We start from the raw sequence: 26,104 nt of genomic DNA on the forward strand, positions 1-26,104 counted from the left end.
GGGAGGCCAAGCTGCGGTGTCGCCCAGTGCTAACAAATTATGATAGAAGGCTGCAGACCGCAAGATGACAGCTTGAGTTCGCACAGGGAGGATAACAGCTTACCGTGTGTCGACCAAGTTGGTGGGAGGGAAGCATGAGTTTCTCAAGATGCCAAATACTTCCATCGATCAGGTGGAACACGCGCTGAAGTCTCACCTCTCGTCGCATGCAGGTCCTGTGTCCAGTCCGGTCAGGCGACACCAGCGGCTGGCAGACACCAGTCTCATGGGGACTTCATTTACAAAGCAAAATAAAGGAAAAGAAAACCTTCCGCTGAGTGCTGACGACAAAGATATTCTGCCGAGCAAGTCAACAGTCTAGCGGAGCATCCTCGTCTGAAGCTGTTGGGGATAAGTACATGGTACACCCGTTACTTGATGTTGTGACTAGTACATGTACACCCGGTACGTGATGTTGTGATAAGTACAGAGTACACCCGTTACTTGATGTTGTGACTAGTACATGGTACACCCGTTACTTGATGTTGTGACTATTCATAGTATAATCCTTACTTGATGTTGTGACAAGTACATTGTACACCCGTTACTTGTTGTAGCTGTCATAACTCTGTACTGAAAATGTGTGTTGTGATTGTCGTAGCTGTGCTAGTAGTTGTGTGTTGTAAGTGTCGTTGTTGTGTTGTAAATGTCGTTGTTGTGTTGTGTCGGTGTAGTAACACTGCGTATTCACTGTACAACTCTGTGGTAACAGTCTCGTGCCACCTGTTGTAACTGTCTCATTAATTCCCAAACTAAAATGAAGTTGTTTCTGGTCCTCGCCAACAGACGTCCGACATCTTAGACCCACTGTGACGTGTGTGAGTGGCTCACTGGTCAACTGTCGCCGGACAGCTCGCCCTAAAGACAGCCACAAGTCTCGCCTCTACCTGCATCGTCTGCTGCCTCCCATGAATAAAATGGTGAGTAGCCATCGGTGTGGAGCAGCCTTATGACCCAATAATTTCTGTTATTAGATGGGTCGGCATCCTTCATGTGAAGAAATATAGTTTGGCGAGGGAAGGGACCAGCGATTACACTTGAGTAACTTTTGTATTTCATATTTTAGCCGTGCGTCTCTCTACACATGGTCAGTATGGTGTCAGTACAGTGACAGACTTTAACTTTCATGTTTATTTGTCAGTTGACTGACTTCAGCATAACATGTTTACTTTTGTTCCAAACTTAGCAACCACTCTGTCACCTTTGTGCACTCTGTTATCACCGTATCACTGCTGCTGTGTAAACGTAGTTGTAGATCTTTGCTCGACCGTTGGAGTGCGGAGCAGGGTTCGTCTTAGTTACGAACTTCAGGATCGATGATGATCGCTGTTCGGTCTGAACCATGTGACCATGGAAAGGCTGGCTGTAGGCTGGCTGTAGGCTGGCTATCCACAGGCTACAACCAGGCAGCATTCGTGTAGGTGGCCATGATGCAGTTCGCGAGAAACGGCGAGAAGCGGGCTATGACGTCACCAGCTTCAGTCGCGTCACGTGACGGCACGTTGGTCTCACGCGCCGATGTCTGCACGACTCGCGACATTGCTGCTCGACTAACATCTACATCCGACCGCCCTGTCTCCGCTTGTCCGAGTCACACCTGTGGCAGGTGCAGGCTTCACGATGTGTGGACGTGTCTGTACTCGCTCCTTACTGTTGCTCGTTAATGTCAGGTTGGGTTTTCTGTCAATTCTGTTTGGCGGCCACTAATTACGATTACACATCTTCAATGACCTTCAATTCCAGGGTCAGGGTTCAAAATTCAAATCGTAGTTGAGCTGAGATGTAGCTAGGCCAGCAGACATGCCATGATGCTCAGCATTGCCGCTGCCATACCTCTGAACTGTATGCGTACGTGTTGAAAGTTGATTGGTTACTGAATTGGTCACGTGGCAACCCAGAAAGTCACCTTCCTGTTCTGCAGACAGCACTTGGGTGTCACAAGCATGTCGCTCTACTCAGCCCTAGGTCCAGAAGCATGCATGTCCTCATACTGACCACTTGAGTGTCACAAGCATGAACATTCTACTCATCACCTAAAGGTTATTAAGTGCGGACGTGCTACCCAAAGTACCTCCACTCTGCCCCACTACCTCTCAGTTACCTCGCCTTCCATGTCGCTGCAGATGTCGATGGTCAAGAAGAAGGAGGATCCTGCCATCCCCCTGGTTGGTGAGCACAACAGTCACTTCCGTCGCTACACGGATCCCCGCAGAGACCTGGCCTTTGACAACGAGGCCTGTCAGAACGACTGGCGAGCGCAGCAGGAAGTGGAGGAGGACAAAGTGCCCCCGCCTATCGTGACGTCACAACCCAGGCTTAGCGTCCTGGGAGGTTCCAGACCCAGTCGCTGGGACAACATCAGCTACCGCCTGCTGCGGCGCAAGCAGTTGCTATGGAGATGGCGCCTGCTGGTGGACCTGGCGGTGGCGGTGGCGGGCTTGGGTGTGGTGGTGATGCTGGCGGAGACAGAGCTGTACATCCAGGGGATCGTGTCCAAGGCTGACCCCGTCTCCTGGTTCTTGAGGATGGTGGTGTCGCTGTCCACCGTCGTGTTGCTGCTGACTGTGGTGGCCTACAACGTCACCAGTGTCCAGATGACCATGGTCAACAACAGCCTAGACGACTGGAGGCTTGCCGTCACCCCGCCCTTTGTCTGCAATGTGAGTTATTTCCCTTCTTTACATTGAGTAGCTTCCCCTTTTTATTGTCTTCGTCGTGAGTGGTTGGCGGCATCAAAATGTCCGCTGATGGCGGTTTCTGGGTGTAAATGATAAGACAGCTGTGTCATTCAGGGTGCCGGTCATATTTGTGAAGCATCGTGTCGTAGTTGTTCTGAGAGGTCTCGTGGTAGAGACTGCCACGCGGCCATTTGTCGAGCGGACTGCTGTCCACCTAATGACCTCGCTTTGTGCTGTCAGTCAAAAGTAGGGAAACGACTAGCAAAAGACAGTGGTGTGACAGTCAACAGTCATTTGTCATTAGAAGATGTAGACAGGGGAGTGACAATCACGTGACGTGTGTAGGTCGCCCTGGAGCTGGCGGTGTGCTCTGTCCACCCCCTTCCTGTCAGCCTGCACTCCGGCCCTCAGCCCAAGCTGGAGAGTGTGCTGAGTGTCCTCATGTTCCTGCGCCTCTACCTGCTGGCCCGCTTCCTGGTCGTCCACTCGCGCTACCTGACCGACACCGCCACCCGCAGCCTGGGCGCCCTCAACAAGGTGGCCATCGTCTGTCTCTGACCTCTGTCTCTTACGTCACTGATCTCTGTCTCTTATGTGTCACTGGTCTCTGTCTCTTACATCTTCCACTCATCTCTGTCTCTTGAGTCTCTTACATCTTGAAATAAAATACTTTTCACGCTCGTTGTCCTGGAATTCATCGAATGCGTTAACTTACCGACACAATTTTTGCCCCTAGAAACTTTGGTGAGCGCATAATCTTCATCGCACGACACTTCTAAATACATTTATTGATGAAAAACAGTTTGTAACATGTGTGGGGATCAGTTCCACACATACGCGTGACCAAATCGTTTGACAAAAATGTCGTGACAGCAGGTATACGAGCTTAACTCGTGTTTTCCAGGTGAGCTAACAACTACAAAACCTAATGTAAGGCAACACATGGTGCTTTAACCCACGGCACACATACCTGACTTCATTCCTGTTTGCTGGTGCGTGTTAGAGCGTGGTACAGGTAACACCTGTGTTTCAGGTGCGAATAGACGCCCTTTTCGTCTTCAAGGCGCTGATGTCGGAGTGGCCGGGCAGCATGCTGCTCATCTCCATGGTCGCCATCTTCTTGCTGTCAGGCTGGAGTGTTCGCACGTGCGAGGCGTACGTGGCTCTGGCCGAGCACAGGGCCCTCAACGAGACGCCGGCCGGGTACATCCCAGAAGCCTTCTGGTTCTCTGCCATCACCTTCCTCACTGTCGGCTACGGAGACGTCGTGCCCAGGTGAGAACAGCCTTCACCCCGGCAACAACAACTAAGGGATGTACGAGTTGTAGATGACGACGACACCGCATACTACTGACACCTTATTATGGCAGCTTGTGGTGGGACAGGACAGGACAGGCGAACATAGCTGATAATACCTGATTTGATTCATGATGATGATGATGATGATGATGATGATGATGATGATGATGATTCATGATTCATGATGATGATGATGATGATGATGGCAGATCCGAGTGCGGACGGGTGGCTGCTGTAGCGACGGGGTTGCTGGGTGTGGGTGTGACGGCGTTGCTGGTGGCGGTGCTGGCCACCAAGCTGCAGCAGTCCCGCGCCGAGAAGTACGTGCACACCTTCATCTCGCGCATAGACCTGGACAAGCGCCAGAAGCACGCGGCCGCTGACGTCATCAAGAATGTCATCAAGCTGTGGCGCATGCGCGGCGTCTCCGGCCTGAGGGCAGACAGGATGCGGGTGCGCGTGCACGGCAAGCTGCTGCAGGCCATCCGCAACATGCGCGAGGCCAAGACGGCGAAGGTGAACATCGGCGAGGCCGCAGTTGGGGTCATCGAGGTCAACTCAGGCGTGACCGCCCTGGCGCGCACCACTGAACTTTTGATGGTGCAGCTGGATGCAGTCAGGGAAAAAACAGACGAGATGGAGAATCACCTCTTCGCCATGGATTCCAAGCTCGACACGATCGTAACGGCGATGCGACAAAGGTCGACATGAAGCAGCCTTCTGTCCGTCCGTTTCCTTTTCTTCTTGCAATAGTTGCTGACACCTGGCAGTGACCCGCCAGGGGCCGTAATTATGACACACCACGGGGCTAAGGTCATGAAACAAGGTGAGGTCACCTCAGGTTAACTATGTCACGAAACAGGCGGAGACCCCCGTCTTGTGCTGGGTGCACACCTACCTGTCGACAGAAGCTCTGCGTGCATCAGTGGGAGATAAGCAAACACCGTGGTACGCACATACCTCTGGTTTATGATTACGGCTCCTGGGGTGAGGTGTACATCACATTCATCTGTGTGTGTGTCCAATAGATACTAACGAACCATGATGGTCAGGTCAGAACTTGTCCTCAATACCACGTCTTTCTTGGTCTGTAAACATCATAAACCTCTCTTTGCTGGATTTTTGTTGTCTTACACTGAGCGACTGCACGTGCGGTAAGCTTGACTTCCACCTCCTCACCCCACCCTCTTCTATCAAACTACTGTATACAAGAAATTATATGTACTAGGAAGCCACACATTGTCATTATTGATATTGTAATTTAAAGGTCACCATTCTTGCCACCATGCAAGTTATGTGTTGCTTGGTATCCCTCAGACGAGGTGTCAGTGAGATTTCATCTTAATCCGTCAGTGATGTTCCCTAGTGCTGTTACTGTCTGTCTGTCTGTCTGTCTGTCTGTCTGTCTGTCTGTCTGTCTGTCTGTCTGTCTGTCTGTCTGTCTGTCTCACAATATTTAGGGAAGTTTCAGCAGGCCCTACCAGCTAAGGGCGAGGATCTGTTGTCACCACTACACTACTGGGTGTCGCTGTTTGCTGCTCGTTTCCGCTCTGCTCTTATCCACTTCCCTAGGAAGACCCTTGGTGGTGACCACCATGCACACCGTTCTTACAAGTATAATACATAATTTCCTGAGATGCAGTTGGTCATTTTTCTCTTGGGCACACGCGCGAAACACACAAACACAAACTTTTATGGCAGATAAGCGCATCGCCTGAGAGATTGTCAGGAAATATTAGCATTATCCACACCATGGATTTGACTGATTCCATCAAGGGATAGTGAATGTTAATACAGGGTCTAGTTCACGTGATCTCGTCTTCTCTAATCGCTGTACGTCACGTGATGTGGCTACCCTTGCATCCACACCCTTCATACAAGTCTGTGCTAATATCTACCCGCTACAAGTTGTGCCAGGGCCTGTATCTGTAGGGCAGGCACCCGGTATCACCCCTGGTATCAGTGGCTATAGTTTAGGCATCAGGATGTCACCAGCCCCTCCCAGCAACTCAGCCTCACAAAAGCTCAGTGACCAGCCGTTTCCGTCTGTCCATGGCTGACATCATAGTTATGACTGCCATGCTGAGTGTCCACACACTGAACATTTAATAACATAAGAGGATTTGAGAAGTTCCGTGTTTGATGAGATCACATAACGACTACAGACTTGTTTTTTACCAGAGAGAAGCCGCCAGCAGGTCACTGGTCACAGCAAGAAGAAAACGAGGGTAAGTGTCTCACTTCAGGAGACAAATAGTTCTTCACATTCTCTTCATTAAATTAAATTTTAGTTGATGACCTCCAGCATGTGTTGTGACCTCGTGTTTGTGTCTTTTGCAATTCCTAAAGTTCTAGAACGGGACTGAACTGAAATATGATACAACATATTAGTCGAGCCATGGTCCCCCATTGACATGTGGTAGCTTCAAGAGAGACATGGAGGTCATGTTTGCGGACAAGGTGGGTCTGAATGTCGAAGTTGAAAGTACTTGTATGAAGTGATGGCGGCCAAGCATTCCAGACATTGCCACCAGAGAAACAAAAGAGAGGCGCGGACCTTGCAACATGCTGGAGGTCGGCATGAGAAAGAACATGACTGGGCCGATAAGGTGTTTCACTCTGACGGATATCCTGGAGCAAGTAGCCGGGTAGTTATGGTCATCTAATGAGTCTAATCTGTAGTCGTATTTACCGACATGCATGCTACTCTACATGCACTCTACAAACTGTCCATGCAGAAAGTTGCAGATGATGGAGGACGCGCTTCCCCGGGTGGTCGTCAGAAACACGGAGCGGTCGGCCCGTGACTCGCGGCGCAGCAGGTACTTCTCCGTGTACTCCCACGTGGACATCGGCGGGCAGCACGGGGACGACGCCACCAAGCGACGGGAGACTACAACCACGGACAAGCAGAACAACATTCTCTTGCAAAGATCAAGCGAAGGAGGGAAGGGGATCAACTCCGTGAAGGCTAGCAGGCTGACCTTACGCAACCGACTCACGCGCCGCAAGACGCTGTTGTCGAGGTCGAGGTCGTTGGTGGACCTGTCGGTGGCCGCGGCCTGCGTGGGCGTGGTGGCCATGTTGGTGGAGACGGAGCTGTACGTGCAAAAGGTCGTGTCCAAGTCTGAGGTCGCGTCCTTGACCCTGCGGATATCTGTGACCCTGTCCACCGTCTTGCTGCTGCTGAGCGTGGTGGTCTACAACATCACCACCGTGCAACTGGCGGTGGTTAACAACAGCCTGGATGACTGGCGGCTGGTCATCAGCCCGCCATTAGTCTGCAGCGTGAGTTATTTGCCCTTTGTCAGCATCTTGTTGATACTTTCATTAGAATACTGAAGACTTGATACAGTACTGTGCTATGGAATGGTTATTTCATGTTGTGTAATGACTATGTGTGATTCCTACATGGTGTAACACTGATGGCACTGCTGATAGCTTTGTGATGTAGAATGTTACAGCCTGCTGCTCCACAATGTGGACTAGGTGCTTGTCTGTTGTACCGCTTTAATTACTGCTTCCTTGTAACCAGCATTGCAGGGAGACTAAAGGCAAGGTGCTAATGAGCCCATCAACATCAGATAACATGTCGTGTGTAGGTCATCCTGGAGCTGGTGGTGTGCTCCGTCCATCCCCCGCCCCTCAGCCTGCAGCCGAAGCTGGAGAGTGCCCTGAGTGTCCTCATGTTCCTGCGCCTCTACCTGTTGGTGCGCTTCCTGGTGGTCCACTCGCGCTACCTGACCGACACCGCCACCAGCAGCCTGGGCGCCCTCAGCAAGGTGCTGGACCACCTGTCAGTGTGTTGAAGCTGCATCCTTGTCTCCGAATATCATGTAGCTCTCTACAATGATATTGATAGTTTTAACACTAATTCCCATGACAGGTGACACCCTCGGGACTTTAGGAGCAATATAAAAGTTGAATTGAGCGAAACTACTTGAAAAGACGCACGTGTGTGCGCAAAAAGAGAATTAGGGAAAACACTTTTAAAAGCTGAATATATATATATTCAAAATGTGAATTGAGGGAAACTAAAGAAAAGACCAACGGAAATCTCTGCTTTCTCTTGCATAAGGTCAAAATCTTGCCCTTCCTCAGCTTTCCCAGAGACAAGCAGCTAGATGTTGGCTCCATGAAACCTTTTATTATTAGCTTGTAAACCTCGAAATTGATCTTTTGTTGTCACAATTTCTTAAGCACTTTAAAATAAAATGGAAGAGGAAGGCAAACTAGTCTACAACTCATACCATGTCATGGTTGGATTAACACGCTTGTCATGAGGTCTCTTGAGAAAGAACTCCTATCTAACTCCATCTAATGTACTGTGACCTCTGACCTACCTTTTAGGTGCCCATTGACGCGCAATTCGTCTTCAAGGCGCTGATGTCGGAGTGGCCGGGCAGCATGCTGCTCATCTCCATGGTCGCCATCTTCTCGCTGTCAGGCTGGAGTGTTCGCACGTGCGAGGCGTACGTGGCTCTGGCCGAGCACAGGGCCCTCAACGAGACGCCGGCCAGAGACATCCCAGAAGCCTTCTGGTTCTCTGCCATCACCTTCCTCACTGTGGGCTACGGAGACGTCGTGCCCAGGTGAGAACCTTGACCTCCATTCATTGTTAAGAGGCAATCAGGCTGTTGAGGTCGCGTGAATGTCAATAACAATTGAAGAAGTCCTCACAGATAACAATAAACTGCTTGAGTTCAGGGCTGTTGGTATACTCGACATCAACAAATTATTTTTAACAATGAGTGCTTGCAAAGTAGGTATAGTCAGGTACCGGGTGTCTGAGTTTTGCTAGCGATTGCAGTTCTCCAGCCCCGCCTCATGCAGGTATATTCACTCTTCACGAAGTAGACTATCTTCAATTATCATTTTTATTCTTTTATTGCACATATTGAGATAAGTTTTATCATCTTTTGTATCTAGTCAAGTAACAGGAAAATTGTTCTAAATTGTTAACTTTTTAGCTTCATGATAAGAGATGGTGATGTCGTCAGATCCGAGTGTGGTCGTGTTGTGGCTGTTGTGGTGGGACTGCTGGGGGTGGGTGTGACGGCGTTGCTGGTGGCGGTGCTGGCCAACAAGCTACAACTGTCCCGCGCCGAGAAGTACGTGCACACCTTCAGCACTCGCATAGAGCTCGACAACCGCCACAAGAACGCGGCCGCTGACGTCATCAAGAACGCGATCAAGCTCTGGCGCATGCGCGATCTCGCCAACCAGACCTCCAGGGGTAGGCGGGTGCACGTGCAAGGCAAGCTGATGCAGGCCATACGCCTCATGAAGGATGCTCGACAAACCAAGGCCAACATCGGCGAAGCGGTCGTGGGCGTGGTGGAGGTGCATTCTCTGGTGACCGACATAGCCTGCAAGGTAGAAGACTTAAAGAAACAGTTGGCAGCCATCAATGGCGAACTTCACAACCTGGTCGCCATCGCTGAAGATCGCTTCAAGTGACGGACTTGTGTCATTAGTCACCACAACCAGAATGATGGCGTGTCGGTCACAATGACGACCACAAGGCCTTTCCTCACTGCTCGCCCCATAGCCTCCATTTCACTACCTGATCAAGTTATTGAAATCATTGCGACATATTGACATTCCCATATACTAACATTCTGTTCTGCAGGCTTGATAAACAAAAGGTTATTATTTTATTCTACTTTCTCAGGTGAAATCATTGAAAACACCACGCCCCAATAAAGTTTTGGTCTGTGTATTTCCTCAAACTGCAATCATATCGTACTTTGAATACCATCAGCATGTCTCATTACTACGTGTATAACGAATTAAAAAGAAACCAATTCCACTCAGATGCACAATGCTGCAACAGCCTGTTTATTTTTGTCAAAATAGAAGAATAAAATATTTTCAAGCAATAGTAATACTTTTCTTATCCTATGGCTGGCCGTTTCAGAAAGATACTAAATTTATTTCCAAAAGACAAAGCTGGAAAAAACAATATTAAAGTTAGAGTTCATCATGCAAAATCACATTGATGCCATAAAGAAATTCTGATTAAAAAAAGGTCTGATACTTCAGCTCTTGTCCCTGATTATAATAAGTGTAGTCCACACCAAATGCCCGTTTCTGAATCTGAGGTGATCAGCTCTGGTCTGGCTTTGGAATGTTTCTTTGCAATGTCAGATTTAGCAATGTCAATCCTAGGTGGTAGGTGGTACAACAACACTTCCAAAGCTCTGCTGATACAAGTAATACTTCAAACTGGTGATATTATTAGATCTGCACTTCCGCTTTGATATTCCCAATCTTTGAAATAGTAGTCACTAGTTGACACAACCATACAAACAATACTTGTGCCACACCCCATGCATGTATGTAGACATATGCTGTCCATGTGTACGGCTTCACTGCAATTGAACGCTTGCAGTTTACAGGAAAATATGTTCAACAGATAAACCTGTCTGGCAGAATATATCCTTGTGATTGGCACATAAGTGACACTAGTATACCATGTTCAAACAAACCGCATCAAAATACATGGATATGTGGAAAGAATAATTATTCTAATCAATCTTACACTAACAGCCAAATTACTACTGCCAATATTTTAGGTGGCTCAGGCTAAAAGGCAATCACAAACTGTGCTCAGTCTAAACATTCAAAGGCATTATAAAGAAGTGTCATCAATGTCAGAAATTTCTTATGATAAGATTTAAATACTTTACAGATATCTTTCTGGATATACATGAGGTCACAAAGGATAGGTAGCTTTAGCATCACGGATTGCAATTTATGGATAACTTTAGTATGAAAACCAAAGACTAGAAGCTGACATTAAAGCTAATAAGTATATCTAACTGATGGATCACAATTTATGGATAATTTTAGTTTGAAAAACAAAGACTAGAAGCTGACATTAAAGCTAATAAGTATATATAAATGTTCTGTGTGATCAGTAGTCAATCACATTTGATATTCTGAATATTTGACCAGTGTGAATAACCAGTGCTGCTTGCCTTCAGTGTAAATATGCTATCACCAGCAGCATTTTACTGTTATTTGGATGAACTCTACTGGAAACTCTGATAAAAGACGCTTTCTACCATGAGATCTCAGTATGTCTCGGTATTATGCAGACTCTTGACTAAGTCTGTACTGGTGCACACTGCCTCGCTCTGGAAATTTAGGGAATGAATCCAACATGTCAAAATTTGCTTCCTCTCCCACCTGATGTTGGGATGCCTGCTTTGAACTTGCGTCTCCATAACCACCACCTCCTGGTGTCTCCAGGTGAAAGATATCCTGAAATACAATCACCTACATTCTCTTTTCAAATTTCTAGTGAACATGCAACAGCTTTCATTTATTTATATAGAGGTGACAGGAACTTGGGACACCTTCGTGCCAAGAAAGTCTATATGCCTTAACCATACAAAAGTCAAAAATAAATGTTTGAAAAATAGAGTAAAAGAAAAAGAAATGTTCAAAAATCATCAGCTGTGATTTCTAGCCGTCTGACACTCTCTCTCTCACACACACAACTTGTGTCTACTAATGTAAAGAAACTTACCCCTGGCGAGACAGCAACTGACATTTTGGCTCCAATGCTGACAATGCGACCATCCTTATAGAACATAAGATTACGACCTTTTCTTCCATTCTTTCCACCTGCAGTATTTTGTACAATGACAAACGTCAAACCATAGATGTGAACACTAGAAATCTTGGAATGTCAAATTTGTATTTGTGCACTGCATAGCATTCTAGCTGTGTGTGTGTATGGGACGAACATAACTCAGCTTTGTCATTTAGAATGATATATCAGTTACAATCCACCACTGGTTGCAAACGGAAAGCTGGGTGTCCACATTTATAATTTCTCATTGAGAAAGTAACTGTGCTACTGATGTGAATCTCTCAGTAGAAGCAGAGTAAAATACCTATCTAGAATATAAAAATGTTAACCTCTTTGCTCTTTCACTGCTCACCTTGTAGTCCATATGGTGAAAACACTCTTCTTTCTGTCAAAACAGAGAGTGTTAAAGGCTTTCGAAAAAGAATTTCTCTGATGACACCATCCCCTCCATGGAAAACTCCCTTTCCACCTGACCCACGGTTTAGATGAAAACACTTCAGTATTACGGGATACCTGTAACAGAATGATGCATGTTGGCTATGACACTGTTTCTATGTTTACTTCCACACTGTGAAAGTTGTATGTACTATGGGGTTGTGACCTGCTCATTATATCAGAATGATGAGCAACATTGCAAAGAAATGTGTGGCATGGGGCTGTTGTGCTCCTCATACAGAAAACATAAAAACAATGTCTTTGTATGAAGCACTGTCATCTGCTGCAAAAGTAGGTACTCATGAAGCAAGAGTCGTTTCCTCAGAGCAAAATGGGGAACTCAAGTAAAAGTGTCTTTTTTTCAGAATTACAATGTAATGTCCATTCATGTTGTCATGTTCTGGTCTGTACACTGCTGTAAGCTTGTACTTGAGTTTCCCTTGCTGTGCCATTACTTGGCTTCATAAGTATGACCTCAGGCATGAGACCTGAGTGGCGATGCCTTGATGTGACATGCTTGCTTACATCACTCAAGATCTGTCCATATGCTTGCCACAATGACTTGTGGATGAATGAAAGAAATGCAGTGACCTCACATACAGTGTTTGATCACACATGCAACTTCTTTTTTTCTTTTACTGACTGTGCTCTGTCATTGTGCAGCATGTTCATTTACCAGAATACTAAGAATAGAATGAATGTTATTTTAATCTAAAATCAATTTCACGATAAATGAGTATTGTAGATAAATGAGTGATGTAGATATGCGAGTGTTGTAGATATCTCTCTGCAAATTGCAGATGGCTATGTACATGCTTACCTTCGCTCTATAATTTCTGGATCAGTAATTCTAGTGTTTGTCATATGGGTATGCACCCCACTGCAACCATGCCATGAAGGACCCTGAAGAGGCAAAAACAAGACAAAGCTTTTCATACACAAGTGCAAGATATCTCTCATCACACACACACACACAAACACACACACATACATATTTTCTCCATATTCACTCATGTGCTCAATCAAACGATTTCTCCAATACAAAGATGAACTCACTGCACCAGCTCCCCCTGCAACAGTCTCATAGTAACCCATGTTCTCGTCCCCAAACGTGATATTGTTCATGCAACCCTGGGAAGCAGCGCAGGAACCAAATGCTCGTAAAATGACATCTACAATTCTCTGGGATGTCAGCACATTGCCCCCAACAACTGCAGCCTGCTCTGAGGGGTCCAGCAGGCTTCCCTTTGGAATGAGGACATTAACCGGCTTCAGGCAGCCCTGCCAACACAGAGTGGTCAACATAAGTGCCCAATACTGCAGTGGAGGAAATAAGCATGTATGAAGACAAGATAAACAGATAGAAAAGAGATGGATGGAAAGAGGGAAAGGCAGTGCAAGTGAAAATTTTCCCTGAACAGAACAGTACTGACCTGGTTCAGAGGGATGTCATGACCAACCATACTTCGCAAACAGTAGATAAGTGCTGACAAAACCACTGCTCTTGGCGCATTGCAGTTGCCATAAACTTCAAAACCTGTGTTGGCGAAGTCAAAGACAGCTGTTCCCTGCAGCATACAGCCCCACAATCTGAAGATTATCCTTCTGTCTTTTAAGCCATTACAATCAGTGAATTTTAAATGGAATAGGTTGTTTTCATTTATTTTATACAGACATTCATTTATGACTCCTTGTACCACAGTTCATTCTTGACTCACCTGCAATTCATCAATGTGAACCTGAAGAGCAATGAGGCTTCCATCATCCAAGAAATCATGTGCTGAAAGTGTTGTAGTGCCTGTACAAGCTTTTGTCTTTTGAGCTATTTCCTTCAGCATTTCTCTTACTGCCACTTCTGCATTTTCCTGGTCAAGGAAGCAAATTTACATTCATTAGTCAACAGCAAGGTGTACTTTGTGCATGCAATAAATGATTTTCTCAGAAATAAATAAAAATTTTAACAATGGTCATTAAAATCCTACTCTTAAGCAACTTGCTTTACAAAACTTTTTTTTTACCAGTTATGTTCTTATTTCTGATCTTGTCAAGAACTTTAAAAAAAAACATACACGTATCAATTGTACTGATTAAAAGCAAAAAGTAGAATAAATTGAACACAGTAGTCATTTTAATTTCTGCAAATATGCCTCATTCTTTAGCTTCTAAATACTGAATTAACATATATAATTCTGCAACCAGAATTCTGTAATTTTGCATGTTTACCTTCCCTGCACAGTACCTGTATATATGCCATGTAGGCTTGTATAACTGGCAGTGAGTACTCTGATATCAATTCTTTTACCAGTGTTATACCCTGCCAAAAAGCAATTTTAGAAAAGAAAATTGTGTCAACAAAATAAAACAAAACAAAAAAGCAAATCTGCAACAATCTTTCAAAAACAACAAATTTTAGGAATAAAGATCATAATAAACAGTTTTGTGAAAATTGGCTTGATTTACAAATATGTCCACATTGGTTAAAAAGTGCAGAGCTTATAACATGATGTGATGTCACTAATGAATAAAGAAAGAAAGCGATAAATAATAAATGTACTAGATCTCAAAGTATGATGAGCATTGATTATCAGTAGTACAAGATTTGAATTTAAACTGGATGAAAAACAACAGAGCTAACCTTCTGATTAGCTGCCACCTGTGCATGTAGATCACTGAGGTTGTCTTGAAGATTTCTGCTGCCACTACAGCCAGGAATTAACCCAGGCGCTCTGAAGACTTCAGTGACAGCTGCCATCAAAATGCGAAATATGAAATGCACTTTTCACACAAATGTTCTTCAAATATATTGTTTTCTTGGCTCCTCGATCAAACTCTGGTTATAAATAGCTACCAATGCTTCAGAAACATCCTTCAGTCACAAAAAACTTGAGCAGTTACATAAGCCAAACTGTTTATAAACAGGTTACCAATGACAAACATTTTTCACTTACAGAAAGCTTGAGAAGTCATATATAACCTCTAATAACATATAAATTATCTTTCAACTCAAAACAAACAAGAAAGAGTTGGATGCTTTGTAAACTTTGTCTTTGTATGTTTATGTGTGTGATAAAAAACAAAGAAATAGTGACAAAAGGCAAGAGAAGATAAAACAAGTTTTTCAGACAAAGCAGCCTCATCACTCCACCTTCTTCTTGGAAAACTCCCTCCTTAACCAGCTTGAATGACTTGAACACAGCTCCTTCCTGATGGATTGATGTGGAGTGTGGAGGCATGGAACCTGGTGTAATACCTCCTATATCAGCATGGTGACCTCTGCTTGCCACATAGAATACTGGCTTGGAGACGCCTGAGTAGAAAACCTGTTTCGGAAGAAAGACTGAAACTCTAGAAAGACACTCATTTCTTGCAACTAAAGGCAAAAATTATAATGATATGATGTACTTCAGAGTGTTTCAGTCACATGCAGCCTGACATGTGCTCTTCACAAAAAGAAAACAAAATTTTCTGGGCTCCCCTGCTCAGTGTCTCACACAAAATTACATTAAAATTAGAGTAAACACAAATCCCATCCTGCAACTATTCAAATCTTATTGTACTCTCACAACCTAGCACAATCAGTGGCTCAACATACAATGCTTAAAAGCCCAACATTTTAGTACAAAAGTATCACAACAAAGTTCTACATCAGGAATATATCAATGCAAAACATTAGATCTACCACAGAGGTACACCCAGAAATATTTGATGAAGCCTGATAATATAGCATAAAGTTAATAACAATGACACCACAAAATTATTCTCAGTAATATCACAACTTGTAAAGACTTACTACAGCACAATGGTTCAATGCCTCGAACTTTTAAGATCATGCCATGGCAGGATGAATTTAACAATTAGCTCAGAGCTAACAAGTTTTAATGTGTTCTTACATGTGAGCATAAATTCTTTTGTTCTGTTTGCTGGAGTTTAATAAAGCTAGTGAGAATATTGGTACACCACACAGACGGTATAGTCTCTTGATAAGTCGGTCCTCAGCCGAAGTACTTCTATCATCTCATGATGCTGTTGCCCACAGGATGTCAGTTGTCAGTCCTGTGTTTCTGTCATCTAATGACAGTCATCCTACTACAATACTCTTAGCTGCATGTGGTCTAATGATACTACAATGACTACATATCATCAAAAGATTCTGCTATGACACTAACATGTCATCGAAAGGTGTTGCTGTTACCAAGTTAACAGATTAGTGTCTACTTGACACTTACAAGAGCACAGCACCAGAAAGATTAGTCAGCAAGTCACTCTTCTACTGGGGTAGCTGTCCACTTGTCTGGGAAGAGGTCTTTTGCCAACATGATGTTATGGATGTTTATCTAGGATACCCACCATATAGCTGTGCACAGCTTTCTTATAAACCCACCTCATATAACACTGGGTAACTGTCACCTGGAGTATATGGGATACACAACATATTGGAAAGACTTACCCACAATACTCTTCTTGCATGCAAGGTTTATTATCCTATGAAGAGATCAACTAAAGACTTAATTTATGATACAACAACTCTGCTCTTCTTGAAAGAGATCCATATTACTGTTGATTATTTCTTACTTTTTCATCATAACTAATACTGACTGATGACATGAATGACTACTGAAATCTGCAGTGGATGGTAAATAATTAGATGTGCCAGTGATAGCAAGATCTGGAAAGGCTGCTGACGGGAACTTACCGGTGTGATGACAGTGAGATCTGGGAGGTGACTCCCGCCAGCTTGAGGATGGTTGCTGAGAATGACGTCACCATCAAGAATGTCATTTCCCAAGGTTCTTATCTGGCACAACATCCATGCCTCACACAGATTCTTATCACCATACATAATCATAATCGCTGTACCAAAATGTTAATCATAAACACAAATCTTCACAAAAGTGATTGTATATGATAGTCAACAAAACTTTAACAGAGGTCAACAAAAGGATACCAGTTGCTTCTACGTTATTGTATCAGAAAAAAATATGCACAACGTTCACTTTTGTTTCTTGATATAACACCATGGTGTAGAAAACACAGTCTCACCTGATACTGTACAGTTTCTTGCATGGCACCTAGGTGTACAGGGATATGAGGGGCATTGGCAACCAATCCCCCATCTGGTCCAAACAATGCACAGGAGAAGTCAAGTCGCTCCTTTGAACAGTGCATGTACAGAATACAATCTTTGCCATTAGCTGGCATTACAGCCATGTAGGGAACAGGTCTAGGAGTTATACAAAAAATACATTAAATGAAAATGCCATAATACAGTTTAATTAAAGATCACACATACACGCCTAGCTCTGAATTCCTTACAGTTTGGAATTTTTTGCTCATAGGGGTTTTTCAACTATAAAGATGATCTGTCCATAGTCTGTACTCCACTTTGTTCAGCTGCCAGCTCTAAAAAATTATGGTTCGAAATTTATATATAAATTATATATATATCATTTATATATAAACATAAACACACACCTTGATGTTTGTAGAGATGGATGTCCTTTGTAGAACTCTGCACAGAGAAATTATAAAGCTCATTCCATTTTGTGTAAAACTCTTAAACTAAAACATTTTGTAAGTTTGGTGAGTAAGCATGTGTGTCTCTGTACAGTCATGTGAGTGCACATTAATTATGATGGTGGTGGTAGAGATTAGAAAGTATGGGTACCATGAGGTCAATTTTAACTGACCAGCAACATACAATACCATTTTTCTGTCTCCTTTATAGACAAGCATTAAAATAAGCCTGTAGGATGCAACAGTACCAACAAGCCTCTCTACAATTTTAGTATGTGGTTTAAATAGAACTTGCTTGTATTCTAACACAACACAGTGGTATAAACAAAACTCACTTGTATCTCAATACAACTTATAGAAGAATGACAGTGCAACTTTTAACAACACTGCTGTCTGGCAACATAATTTATCTTTTTATACAATGATCTGCTCTTGTAACCATATTCTTGGAATGACCACTAGATTACAGTTTGTGTGCAATTGTTTCAGCTGGTCTAGACACTATAATGTATGATGATGATGAATATGATGATGACTGGTTTGTTGTCGGTGTAGATCTCTATGATTGTACACAAGTTAGTTTTAGTTTACAATTCCTCCTTAAATTCCTCACAGGCTGCACCTCATACCTCATTCATAAAGTCCAGAAAGTACAGAACTCTGCTGCACATCTGGTGATTCAGGCTAGAAAATGGGACCCATGTCACTCCGCTTCTTTGTTTTCTCCACTTGCTACCCATCCGCTCTCACATCCAAAGCAACTGTCAGTCCTGTGTTTTAATTTCTTTGAAGGCTCCAGCCCTGACTATTTCTCCTAACTTTTCTCCTACATCCCAGCTAGACAACTATGCTCTTCATCTTGTGACTGTCTCCTAACTATTTCTGTCTCCAGAACATACGGCCACAGGATTTTTAGTTGTGCAGCAAAACAATGGAACTCTCTCCCTTTCCGTATCCGCCACCACTATTGAATCTTTTAAATGTGCACTGAAAACACATCTCTTCCTTGAGCATTGCTTCTGACAACAGCCCGCACAATGCTATTCCTTTTTCACCCCTCTCCCACTTTCCTGCTTATTGCGACTTCCCTACTTGTCTTCCTCTGCTGAATCATAGGTCTTAGTTCTTGTTACCCAATTCCTCTTTGCATTTCCTATATTTGTCTTTTATTATTCATCATTACTGTTGTTCATCTTTCCACTCCTTTGTCTGTTATCCATGTGTCATGTTTCAAGCTCTGAGAGCATGCTTCTTACGAGTTGAGTATGCACTATACAAATCACAAATTTATTATTATTATAAATCTCTAATCTAGGAAAAGGAGGATAAAGATAGTGATGGTGGTGGTGCCACTGTTCATTCTTTCTCTTTTACCTGCCCATCTGCTCAGCAATGCTCATGAATCTGTGTGAGAAGATGGACAACTGGACAGCATCCAAATTGGTCCCAACAATCTTCATTTCTGAACTTCCCACCTGCAGCACATACAGAAATCCTAAGTCATATGTTGTAGTGCCTGAATGATATTGCTGCTCTAGAAATCAATCACAATAAAGACAGAAATCATATTTTTTAATGTTACAATAAATGTATTACCAATTACTTTCGCTGATTAGTGCTGATACTGTCAAAATCATGTCTGTGTCAGTAGTCGTTGTTGTCAGGAGCAATGCCAATCATTTGTCTCTAAAATAATGAGATGTAGTAACAAACATGCAGCAAAGTAAACAAAACACAATAAAATAACAAATAAAGCAACTTTTAAACTCACCGTGATGGAAATGTCACCATGCTTGGTTATCCTGGCATCACAATTTGGCTCCACAACAATAGTGCTGTTCACATACAAGCAGTCATGGTTCATTCTCTATATATATATATCACACACAAATATATACATCACAAGGGGAGGTGGGGAATAAGAAGTGCTGACCACATGGAAGATGAAAATGGATGTGGTGGAAATTTTCTTTAAATTATACACTCTGCATATACATATTCAGTTTCAAGCATGCCAGTGGATAGGACCAAGTTAAATGCAAAAATCAGACTTTTTGGCCTAGTTTTGGTAAATATTTTATAGAAAAAAGCTCATATAGGTGGGTGACAAGTCATGGGAGACTAAAGCCATGAGGCCTTGTGATTTGCTGCTCTACTTCATGTCAATGTTGCAGCAAAACTCTATTAGGGTCATATGGATAAACTTGATATCAAAGAATTCATGGAAAGAATGGCTAAATGTAAATGAAGAATAATTAAAAGCACAAGGTGAAAATGTTGAAAAACTAATGAGAATGCAAAAAGTAAACAAGTGCTGAACAGAATCAAAAGAAAAAATATATTTCAAACAAATTGACTCTCTAGGAATTTTATCTAGAATGAATAATGTGAAATTAGTAGGCATCAGTGAATCAGGAAAAGAAGGTTACAGTAAGCATGCACTAAAGACAGCAAAAACTGTAAAACAATCATTTGAATACAAGAGATCGGACACAAAATGATTTAGAGAAGCCAAGAGTGAACCAACAGAAAATGTAAGTACCCATTCCTATCATTGTATGCTTCAATAAATGTAAGACAAGATTTCAGTGAACTAAAATATTGAACTACAAAACGCCCTAAGAAACAATGGAATCAAGGTAGCAGCTGATCTAGCTAAATGACCAAAAAGCCGAATAAAAGCATGTCAAAAAGGATGAAAACTTGGCTACTACAAGAAAAGTACATCAACGCAAGATTCCAGAAAATCACCAGCTTGGATAGTCCACAAAGAAGTGAAGCACACAGGAATGACAGAGAAACGCCCATGAGGGTTCACTCCATTGACCTCACATCCCACGGATCAAAACAAGCCATGGGAGATAACCCTGAGACTGTTCTCCAGCAGGTGGAGACAACTACCTGCACGGCCCACACCTCAAGGTAGCTGGGATGCTCCTACTAGGTGCAGACAAAGCAGAATTGCAGGATATCACACTTGCAACAGAACTCAACTATTGTTTACCAGGATGTTCCTGCAGTCACCAATCATCAACTGGTCTGACCACAGAGGGTGTGCAGAGTCAAGTCACAGACAGCATCTTGGGCCCTGGCCTCATCCAGTTCTACAGAAAACATTCACTTTTTTTTTGTATGTCAAAGGTTTGGTACAAAACTTATGTCTGATTTAACTGACAACCAAGACACATGCAGCTTTCTGTTCCAGAGGATAAATAACTGACCTGTGTTTTGGAAACTTGTATCTCAAGCCAAACAAAAATGTTAAAAAAAGAACGCCTAGTATTAAAATAGACAAGTGAGAGACAAATTTGCCTGATTGACCTGAAACCATGAGTGTGCAGCTGACAGAAATTAAAATACCTGACTGTGATAAACCTATCTCTGAATACAAAGTCATTGAGTCACAAAGTCACTAAGGCTCTATGCAAAATGAAATATGAGGAAGCAGAAGGGGTTGGACGAAATATTACCTGAACATCTAAAACACTTGGAAATAATATAGTTGCATTCCTGATTAAAGACCTTAACAAATTATAAGATCTGTTGTACTTCCCAGCAGACTGAGGACATTCAGCAATCATACCTTTCTATAAAAAAAAGGGACATCATAAACACAGTTAATTATAGAGCAATGTCACTCCTCCATGTGATTAGTAAAGCCTTCACTTCCATAATCAAGAAACTGTACAAATGGGCAAGTGAAAAAAAAAACGTGAAGAGCAGGCTTGTTTCAGGTAAGGATACTAAACAACAGATCATGTATTCACAATAATTGTGTTTCAACTGCAGTTAGAAACTTGAGAATCTTCAAGTCAAATGTGATCAGCACCCTCCTTTACGGATCAGAATCTTGGAAGATGACCAAAACCATCAGTAACAAGCTTGACGTCTTCCAAAACAGATGCCTCAGGCGCATACTTAACATCTTTTGGCCAAACACCATCACCAACGAAGAACTCCACCGAAGAACTGAAACCGAGTCCATCACCACGCAGGTTCAACGAAGGCGTTGGCGATGGATTGGACATGTGCTCCACCAGCAGACAGCAGACCTCTCCAGAGTCGCCCTACGATGGACTCCAGACGGCCGAAGAAAACGAGGCCACCCAAAGGAAACTTGGAGAAGAACAGTGGAAAGGGAGATGAAGGGAAAGGGCTGGACATGGGGTCACCTACAGCGGGTTTCAGCCGATCGACATCGGTGGCGGACTCTGGTTGAGGCCTTATGTGCAACCTGATGCACGAAGAGGAATAGATAGATAGAAACTTGGTGGAAAGAGAAAATCTGTAGTCTGTGTTACATAAGGTATCTATAAAAATGGTTCAAATGCTGAATGCATGTATGCATCAATTCAAGCATGTGTACGAGCAGACTTTCAGTGTTCTCATTTCTTTGACTTTCCTGTTGGGGAACATCAGGGATATTTACCAAGTCCATTAATTTTATCTCTTCTAATAAATGGGGGAATACATCCACACATAGGATAGACATAGAGTGCAGCTCTTGCCTTGCCTACAAGAAACCTTCTGCCTCATATTTGCAGACAATTCTGTGCATATTTTGGCTAAATCTATGTCTTCAAATCCAACTTTTGAACCCACAACAGTCATCAAAAGATATTGGGTTAGAAATTAACCTAGAAAAAAATCACAGTATTCAGAAATGGTGGGCATCTTTTAGAAGGCAAAGACTGGTTGACTGCCTCAAATACAATTGAAGTTGTTAACAGCCACATGACACTGTAAAAAAGGGAGCTAAATACTCTCAGCTACTGACAACTACATGGAGGCTAGGTAACTGAATCTAAATATATTCCTTGAACTATTGGACACCCGAGTCCTAACTACGCTGTAATGCTCTGAAGTCTGGGGTTTGACAGCCTTCACTGACAGAGAAAAGGTTCACTTATTCACCATTGAAAGGTTTATATGCCTGGACATTATAACTCCATGTGGTATAGACACACACAAAAAACTGTTGCAGTGTACATTTTCATTTCACTAAAAATGCACATCAAGCTGCAAGTCAACAGTGGGAATAACTGAATATAGTGTGAGCCAGTTTGACTGGACCCACAAACTAGGCCTTTGAAATGTCTTCTCCCTTATCTCACCCACACACACACGTGCACATGCCTTGCTGATCAAATGGTCATGTGATACTAACAATCGTAATTTCAGCAAAGAAAAAGACAAAGCTGACACAAAAGAACTAATTAATAAGCTATGCTAAATGAATAGCCAACTTTCATACCAGAAAACTGAACCATCAAGTAATAACAGAGTGAAGAGCTAAACCATACCTGTTTTTATCAAGAATAATGGCAGGTCCTTCAATAGTATGGCCTGCTCGCAACTTGTCTAGCATATAGACAGGTGTTGCTATGTAAGCATTTTCAAAATAGACTTGAACTCTCTGTAACAAAATAGATACTTCCTTAATTCCTATACCACAGGAAACAAATCCCAAAACACTTTTTGTTATGCTGCATATTATTCCTATTTTAATATAAAATTGGTAGAGATAGTGCTAATTTAAAAACACACAGAATTTACATTTAAATTGTGACAATTGTAAAAATGAATTTATATCATCTGCTTAAATGACTGTGTATGAATGCTTGCACATGTATTTATGATGGTAGCTTCAAAGAAATACACACAAGTACACTTGTGTGTAAAGAATTCAGGTGAAAAGAATTCAGTCCTAATTCCTAATTTTCTCTCAATAACTGCTGACTGTAGTTTTCCTATAGTTTGAAGCTTCTGATGTAACATTCATGCCAGTCATGAGTAAAATACCTTCTCTTCAATTGGTTTTTCTTTTGCCTCATCAATGGGAAAATTAACTGGTGCTGTTGATTTTCCCACTCCTCGCACACGCACATCATCCACAAATATATGGCGGTCTTGTAAAGTGAATCCAAATTCAGTGCGGTATCTGAACAATAGAAATCCATTTATTATGTTTCTCATCTCTACATTCTAGAAGGTAGTCAGTTACAAGTAAAATACATTTTTAAAAAATGAATGGGAAATAATGTATAAATGGACAAATGGACCAAAAAACCAAGACAAGACAAGCTAGATATCTGGAACTTACCCTTAAGCATTATAGCATTGTTATAAGGACAATACTAATTTTATATCATGTATTTATGCTATCTGATACCCCACTCGTAACATTTTATATCATTCACCTCTTTATTTTGTTTGGTTTAAATATGATTCAATAAAACATATTCTCTCTCCTCCCTCTTCTTCCCTCTCTCAAGGCAGTAAGCACTTATTATCTACCCAAGTCAATATCTACCTCATCAGAAACCTTGCCAAGAAGTCTCCATGGCGACTAGAGGCCAAAGTAGCTGGCAAGTCATTTGCAGACACCATAAGAGCACAGTCTGTGCCATGGTAACGCATGTGCAGAAATACCTCAGTCTTAATGTCATCCCTGTTAGAATTCACCCAAAGACTTCAGTATTAATGTCAGTCATGTCAAAATTAACCCTTCAGTCATGTGATCACTCCTGTTCTAATTTGTCACATGTTAAAAATCTCAAGTACTAAAAAGCAAAGTCTAAGATCTATATCTGGACTCTGCAAGATTACATGTAGTGACTGTCATCATGGATAGATTAAAAAAGAATTTAAAAAAAAATAGATATTATGCAATAACTCAAGTCTTTAAAATATAATGCTGCCTGTAACATTTAAGACAAAAAAGGTTGAGCATTTCAACTGAAGTTTATCTAGACATCACAAAATAAGCTGCTGACCTGGAGAATCCTTGTTGAGACAGGCGTTGGATGCACTGTCCTATTAGACGATCAGCTATGGCATCAATGTCTCTAAAGTTACCTGAAAAACAGGACACATTTTGTGGATATCTTTGCACGTGCTTCTGCATGTTTCTCAAATAAAGTGGCAGAAAAAAAAAATATAACTGCATCAGACCTGTCAGCTTTTGAAGATTCTTGGAAAATAAAACTTTCATGTGAAGGTGGCCCTAGCTAACACTTTGATCTTTCAGAAACTGGATAAGAAAGATAACCTAACTTTTATGGTTAGCATGAATGATTTGGCAAGATCACCATGCCAATAAATTTATTTCTACATGCGCCTGACACATAAAGAAATGGGCCAATAAAAAACTTTTTAATCATGCAGAGGTGACAGGTCTGTGGATGACAGCTACATTTTTATTGTTCAATGCTTGCTTTCTTTTCAGGAAGCATGGCAGCTTCTTTATGGTGCCAACATGTCAAAGAAATTTTAAAGTAGCCATACGCACCATGTCTAATATAGTTTGCGCATTTCTTAACGACTTTTTTTTTCTTCATTTTTTTTTTCCTCTTACACCTGGTGTAGTACACATTTTTTAATTTTTTTTTCAGTCTCCTATGAAATTCTCCTAATACACATTTTCTTGGACCAAATTTGATAGTCTAAGATGATACTGCATCAAAATATTACTTCCAATTAGTATTACCTCAGCCACCAGATTGTTTCAAATTTCTGTGGTAACAACTGATTTAGAGGCCAGCTGTGTTACAACTAGTGCAAGAGAATAATGTAAGTTTCATTGTTTGAATGCATGTGAATGATGCAAATAAGAACTGTGATGTAAAAGAAAGAATCACTGAGAAGAGAATGATGATCATTCAGAATGAAGAAAGCAAGCTGAGTTCCACTGACAGCATCTATCAGGACCTCAAACGGCAGCTACTTGAAGCTTTGGGGGCAAAAGGTTTGTTTTGAGTTTGCCCTTTTTGGTGGTGGCTGCAACAGTCGCTGCAGGCAACCAGTAAGTGAAGCCGTTGCTGTAATAAATGTATCACAACCTATAGCCATGTTTTAAGCATTATCTTCAACAAGTGTGGGTGCCATGTGGTAGGTGACCTAGCTACATCTCCACTTGTTTAAATCATACAAGCAAAAATACCAAAAAGCCTGTACACAGGAAGGCACATGCTTCCATAATAACTGTGTGAATTCACATTGTGCAGACCCCTAATCTAAAAAATCTCAAGTTTATAACAAAGTGAGGCTATTTCTTTACAAAAACTTTCGTTGAATATTTGAAGAGTGAAAAACAAAAACTAAAACATATTTAAGTGTCAGAAAACGTAACTTGAAATTTATAGTTTGAAGAAGTCATCAGTTTTTCAGACATGAAGGAAGGAAAGGTGTAGTCACAAAAGCTAGAGCTATTAAGGTTGTGAAGTTCTCCTGATGGACACAGTGTGTTCAGGAAGAATAAAGTGATGACTGGTGAAACGTAGGGCCATGGCAGTTTGGCATTTGGCAGGACTGAAGCTTAAAGAGCATGAGAAAAAAAAAATTTAAAAAAAAAATTCAAGTGTTACCATGTTTTGTGTGTTGGCTGGAAAATTGTGATGAAAGTTTCCAGAATCATCAGGAAATTTGTTTTATGATTTCCTCTGAAATTAGGATTCATATTTCTTGTGAAAAATCCTTTCCTCTCAAGTTTATAGATACTATGAAAGATTATTATCACTAATTAGGTGTGACTTAC

General features: G+C 42.2%; 3 protein-coding genes across 6 annotated transcripts in view; 2 read left to right on the top strand and 1 right to left on the bottom strand.

Moving 5' to 3' along the window:
- LOC112576855 (small conductance calcium-activated potassium channel protein 1-like) lies at positions 1-5,422 on the top strand. 2 transcript variants are annotated; one of them, XM_025259657.1, is made up of 6 exons: positions 1-444; positions 826-959; positions 2,163-2,699; positions 3,063-3,254; positions 3,751-3,992; positions 4,226-5,422. In XM_025259657.1, exons 1-6 carry the CDS (start codon positions 399-401, stop codon positions 4,725-4,727), a joined length of 1,653 nt encoding a protein of 550 aa, XP_025115442.1. In that variant the 5' UTR covers positions 1-398; the 3' UTR covers positions 4,728-5,422. The 2 variants fall into 2 exon arrangements, with proteins under 2 accessions (XP_025115442.1, XP_025115443.1); XM_025259658.1 differs by having other exon boundaries at positions 3-401.
- Positions 5,423-5,705: 283 nt separating this feature from the next.
- On the top strand, positions 5,706-9,900 carry LOC112576856 (small conductance calcium-activated potassium channel protein 1-like). Its single transcript, XM_025259659.1, has 5 exons — positions 5,706-6,244; positions 6,755-7,304; positions 7,619-7,798; positions 8,367-8,608; positions 9,017-9,900. Exons 1-5 carry the CDS (start codon positions 6,159-6,161, stop codon positions 9,474-9,476), a joined length of 1,518 nt encoding a protein of 505 aa, XP_025115444.1. The 5' UTR covers positions 5,706-6,158; the 3' UTR covers positions 9,477-9,900.
- The window catches only part of LOC112576854 (5-oxoprolinase-like), a 29,573-nt gene continuing 13,310 nt past the window's right edge, over positions 9,842-26,104 (bottom strand). For 2 of the 3 annotated variants that reach the window (XM_025259654.1, XM_025259656.1), the window contains exons 14-32: positions 24,345-24,426; positions 23,882-24,019; positions 23,371-23,509; positions 22,872-22,984; positions 19,340-19,403; positions 18,943-19,043; positions 17,527-17,563; positions 17,095-17,205; positions 16,748-16,879; positions 15,200-15,374; positions 14,690-14,799; positions 14,294-14,368; positions 13,773-13,919; positions 13,488-13,622; positions 13,111-13,335; positions 12,875-12,957; positions 11,972-12,132; positions 11,554-11,651; positions 9,842-11,285 (exon numbers count right to left, since the gene is read on the bottom strand). In XM_025259654.1, coding sequence (XP_025115439.1) covers positions 11,112-11,285; positions 11,554-11,651; positions 11,972-12,132; positions 12,875-12,957; positions 13,111-13,335; positions 13,488-13,622; positions 13,773-13,919; positions 14,294-14,368; positions 14,690-14,799; positions 15,200-15,374; positions 16,748-16,879; positions 17,095-17,205; positions 17,527-17,563; positions 18,943-19,043; positions 19,340-19,403; positions 22,872-22,984; positions 23,371-23,509; positions 23,882-24,019; positions 24,345-24,426 — 2,300 coding nt within the window. In that variant the 3' untranslated portion in view covers positions 9,842-11,111. The remainder of the gene's footprint in view (positions 11,286-11,553; positions 11,652-11,971; positions 12,133-12,874; positions 12,958-13,110; positions 13,336-13,487; positions 13,623-13,772; positions 13,920-14,293; positions 14,369-14,689; positions 14,800-15,199; positions 15,375-16,747; positions 16,880-17,094; positions 17,206-17,526; positions 17,564-18,942; positions 19,044-19,339; positions 19,404-22,871; positions 22,985-23,370; positions 23,510-23,881; positions 24,020-24,344; positions 24,427-26,104) is intronic. The other variant, XM_025259655.1, reaches the window with a different exon arrangement.

Source organism: Pomacea canaliculata, linkage group LG12 (genome assembly GCF_003073045.1).
Source record: "Pomacea canaliculata isolate SZHN2017 linkage group LG12, ASM307304v1, whole genome shotgun sequence".
NCBI lineage: Eukaryota > Metazoa > Mollusca > Gastropoda > Architaenioglossa > Ampullariidae > Pomacea > Pomacea canaliculata.

What these genes read in the sequence shown, in the direction of transcription:
- LOC112576855 (XM_025259657.1), top strand. Translation starts at nt 399, where the DNA reads ATGGTACACCCGTTACTTGATGTTGTGACTAGTACATGTACACCCG. An exon ending in TGCCTCCCATGAATAAAATG is followed by an intron (nt 960 to 2,162) that starts GTGAGTAGCCAT and finishes ATGTCGCTGCAG; the next exon opens with ATGTCGATGGTCAAGAAGAA. An exon ending in CCCCGCCCTTTGTCTGCAAT is followed by an intron (nt 2,700 to 3,062) that starts GTGAGTTATTTC and finishes TGACGTGTGTAG; the next exon opens with GTCGCCCTGGAGCTGGCGGT.
- LOC112576856 (XM_025259659.1), top strand. Translation starts at nt 6,159, where the DNA reads ATGAGATCACATAACGACTACAGACTTGTTTTTTACCAGAGAGAAGCC. An exon ending in GCCCGCCATTAGTCTGCAGC is followed by an intron (nt 7,305 to 7,618) that starts GTGAGTTATTTG and finishes TGTCGTGTGTAG; the next exon opens with GTCATCCTGGAGCTGGTGGT. An exon ending in TACGGAGACGTCGTGCCCAG is followed by an intron (nt 8,609 to 9,016) that starts GTGAGAACCTTG and finishes TGATGTCGTCAG; the next exon opens with ATCCGAGTGTGGTCGTGTTG.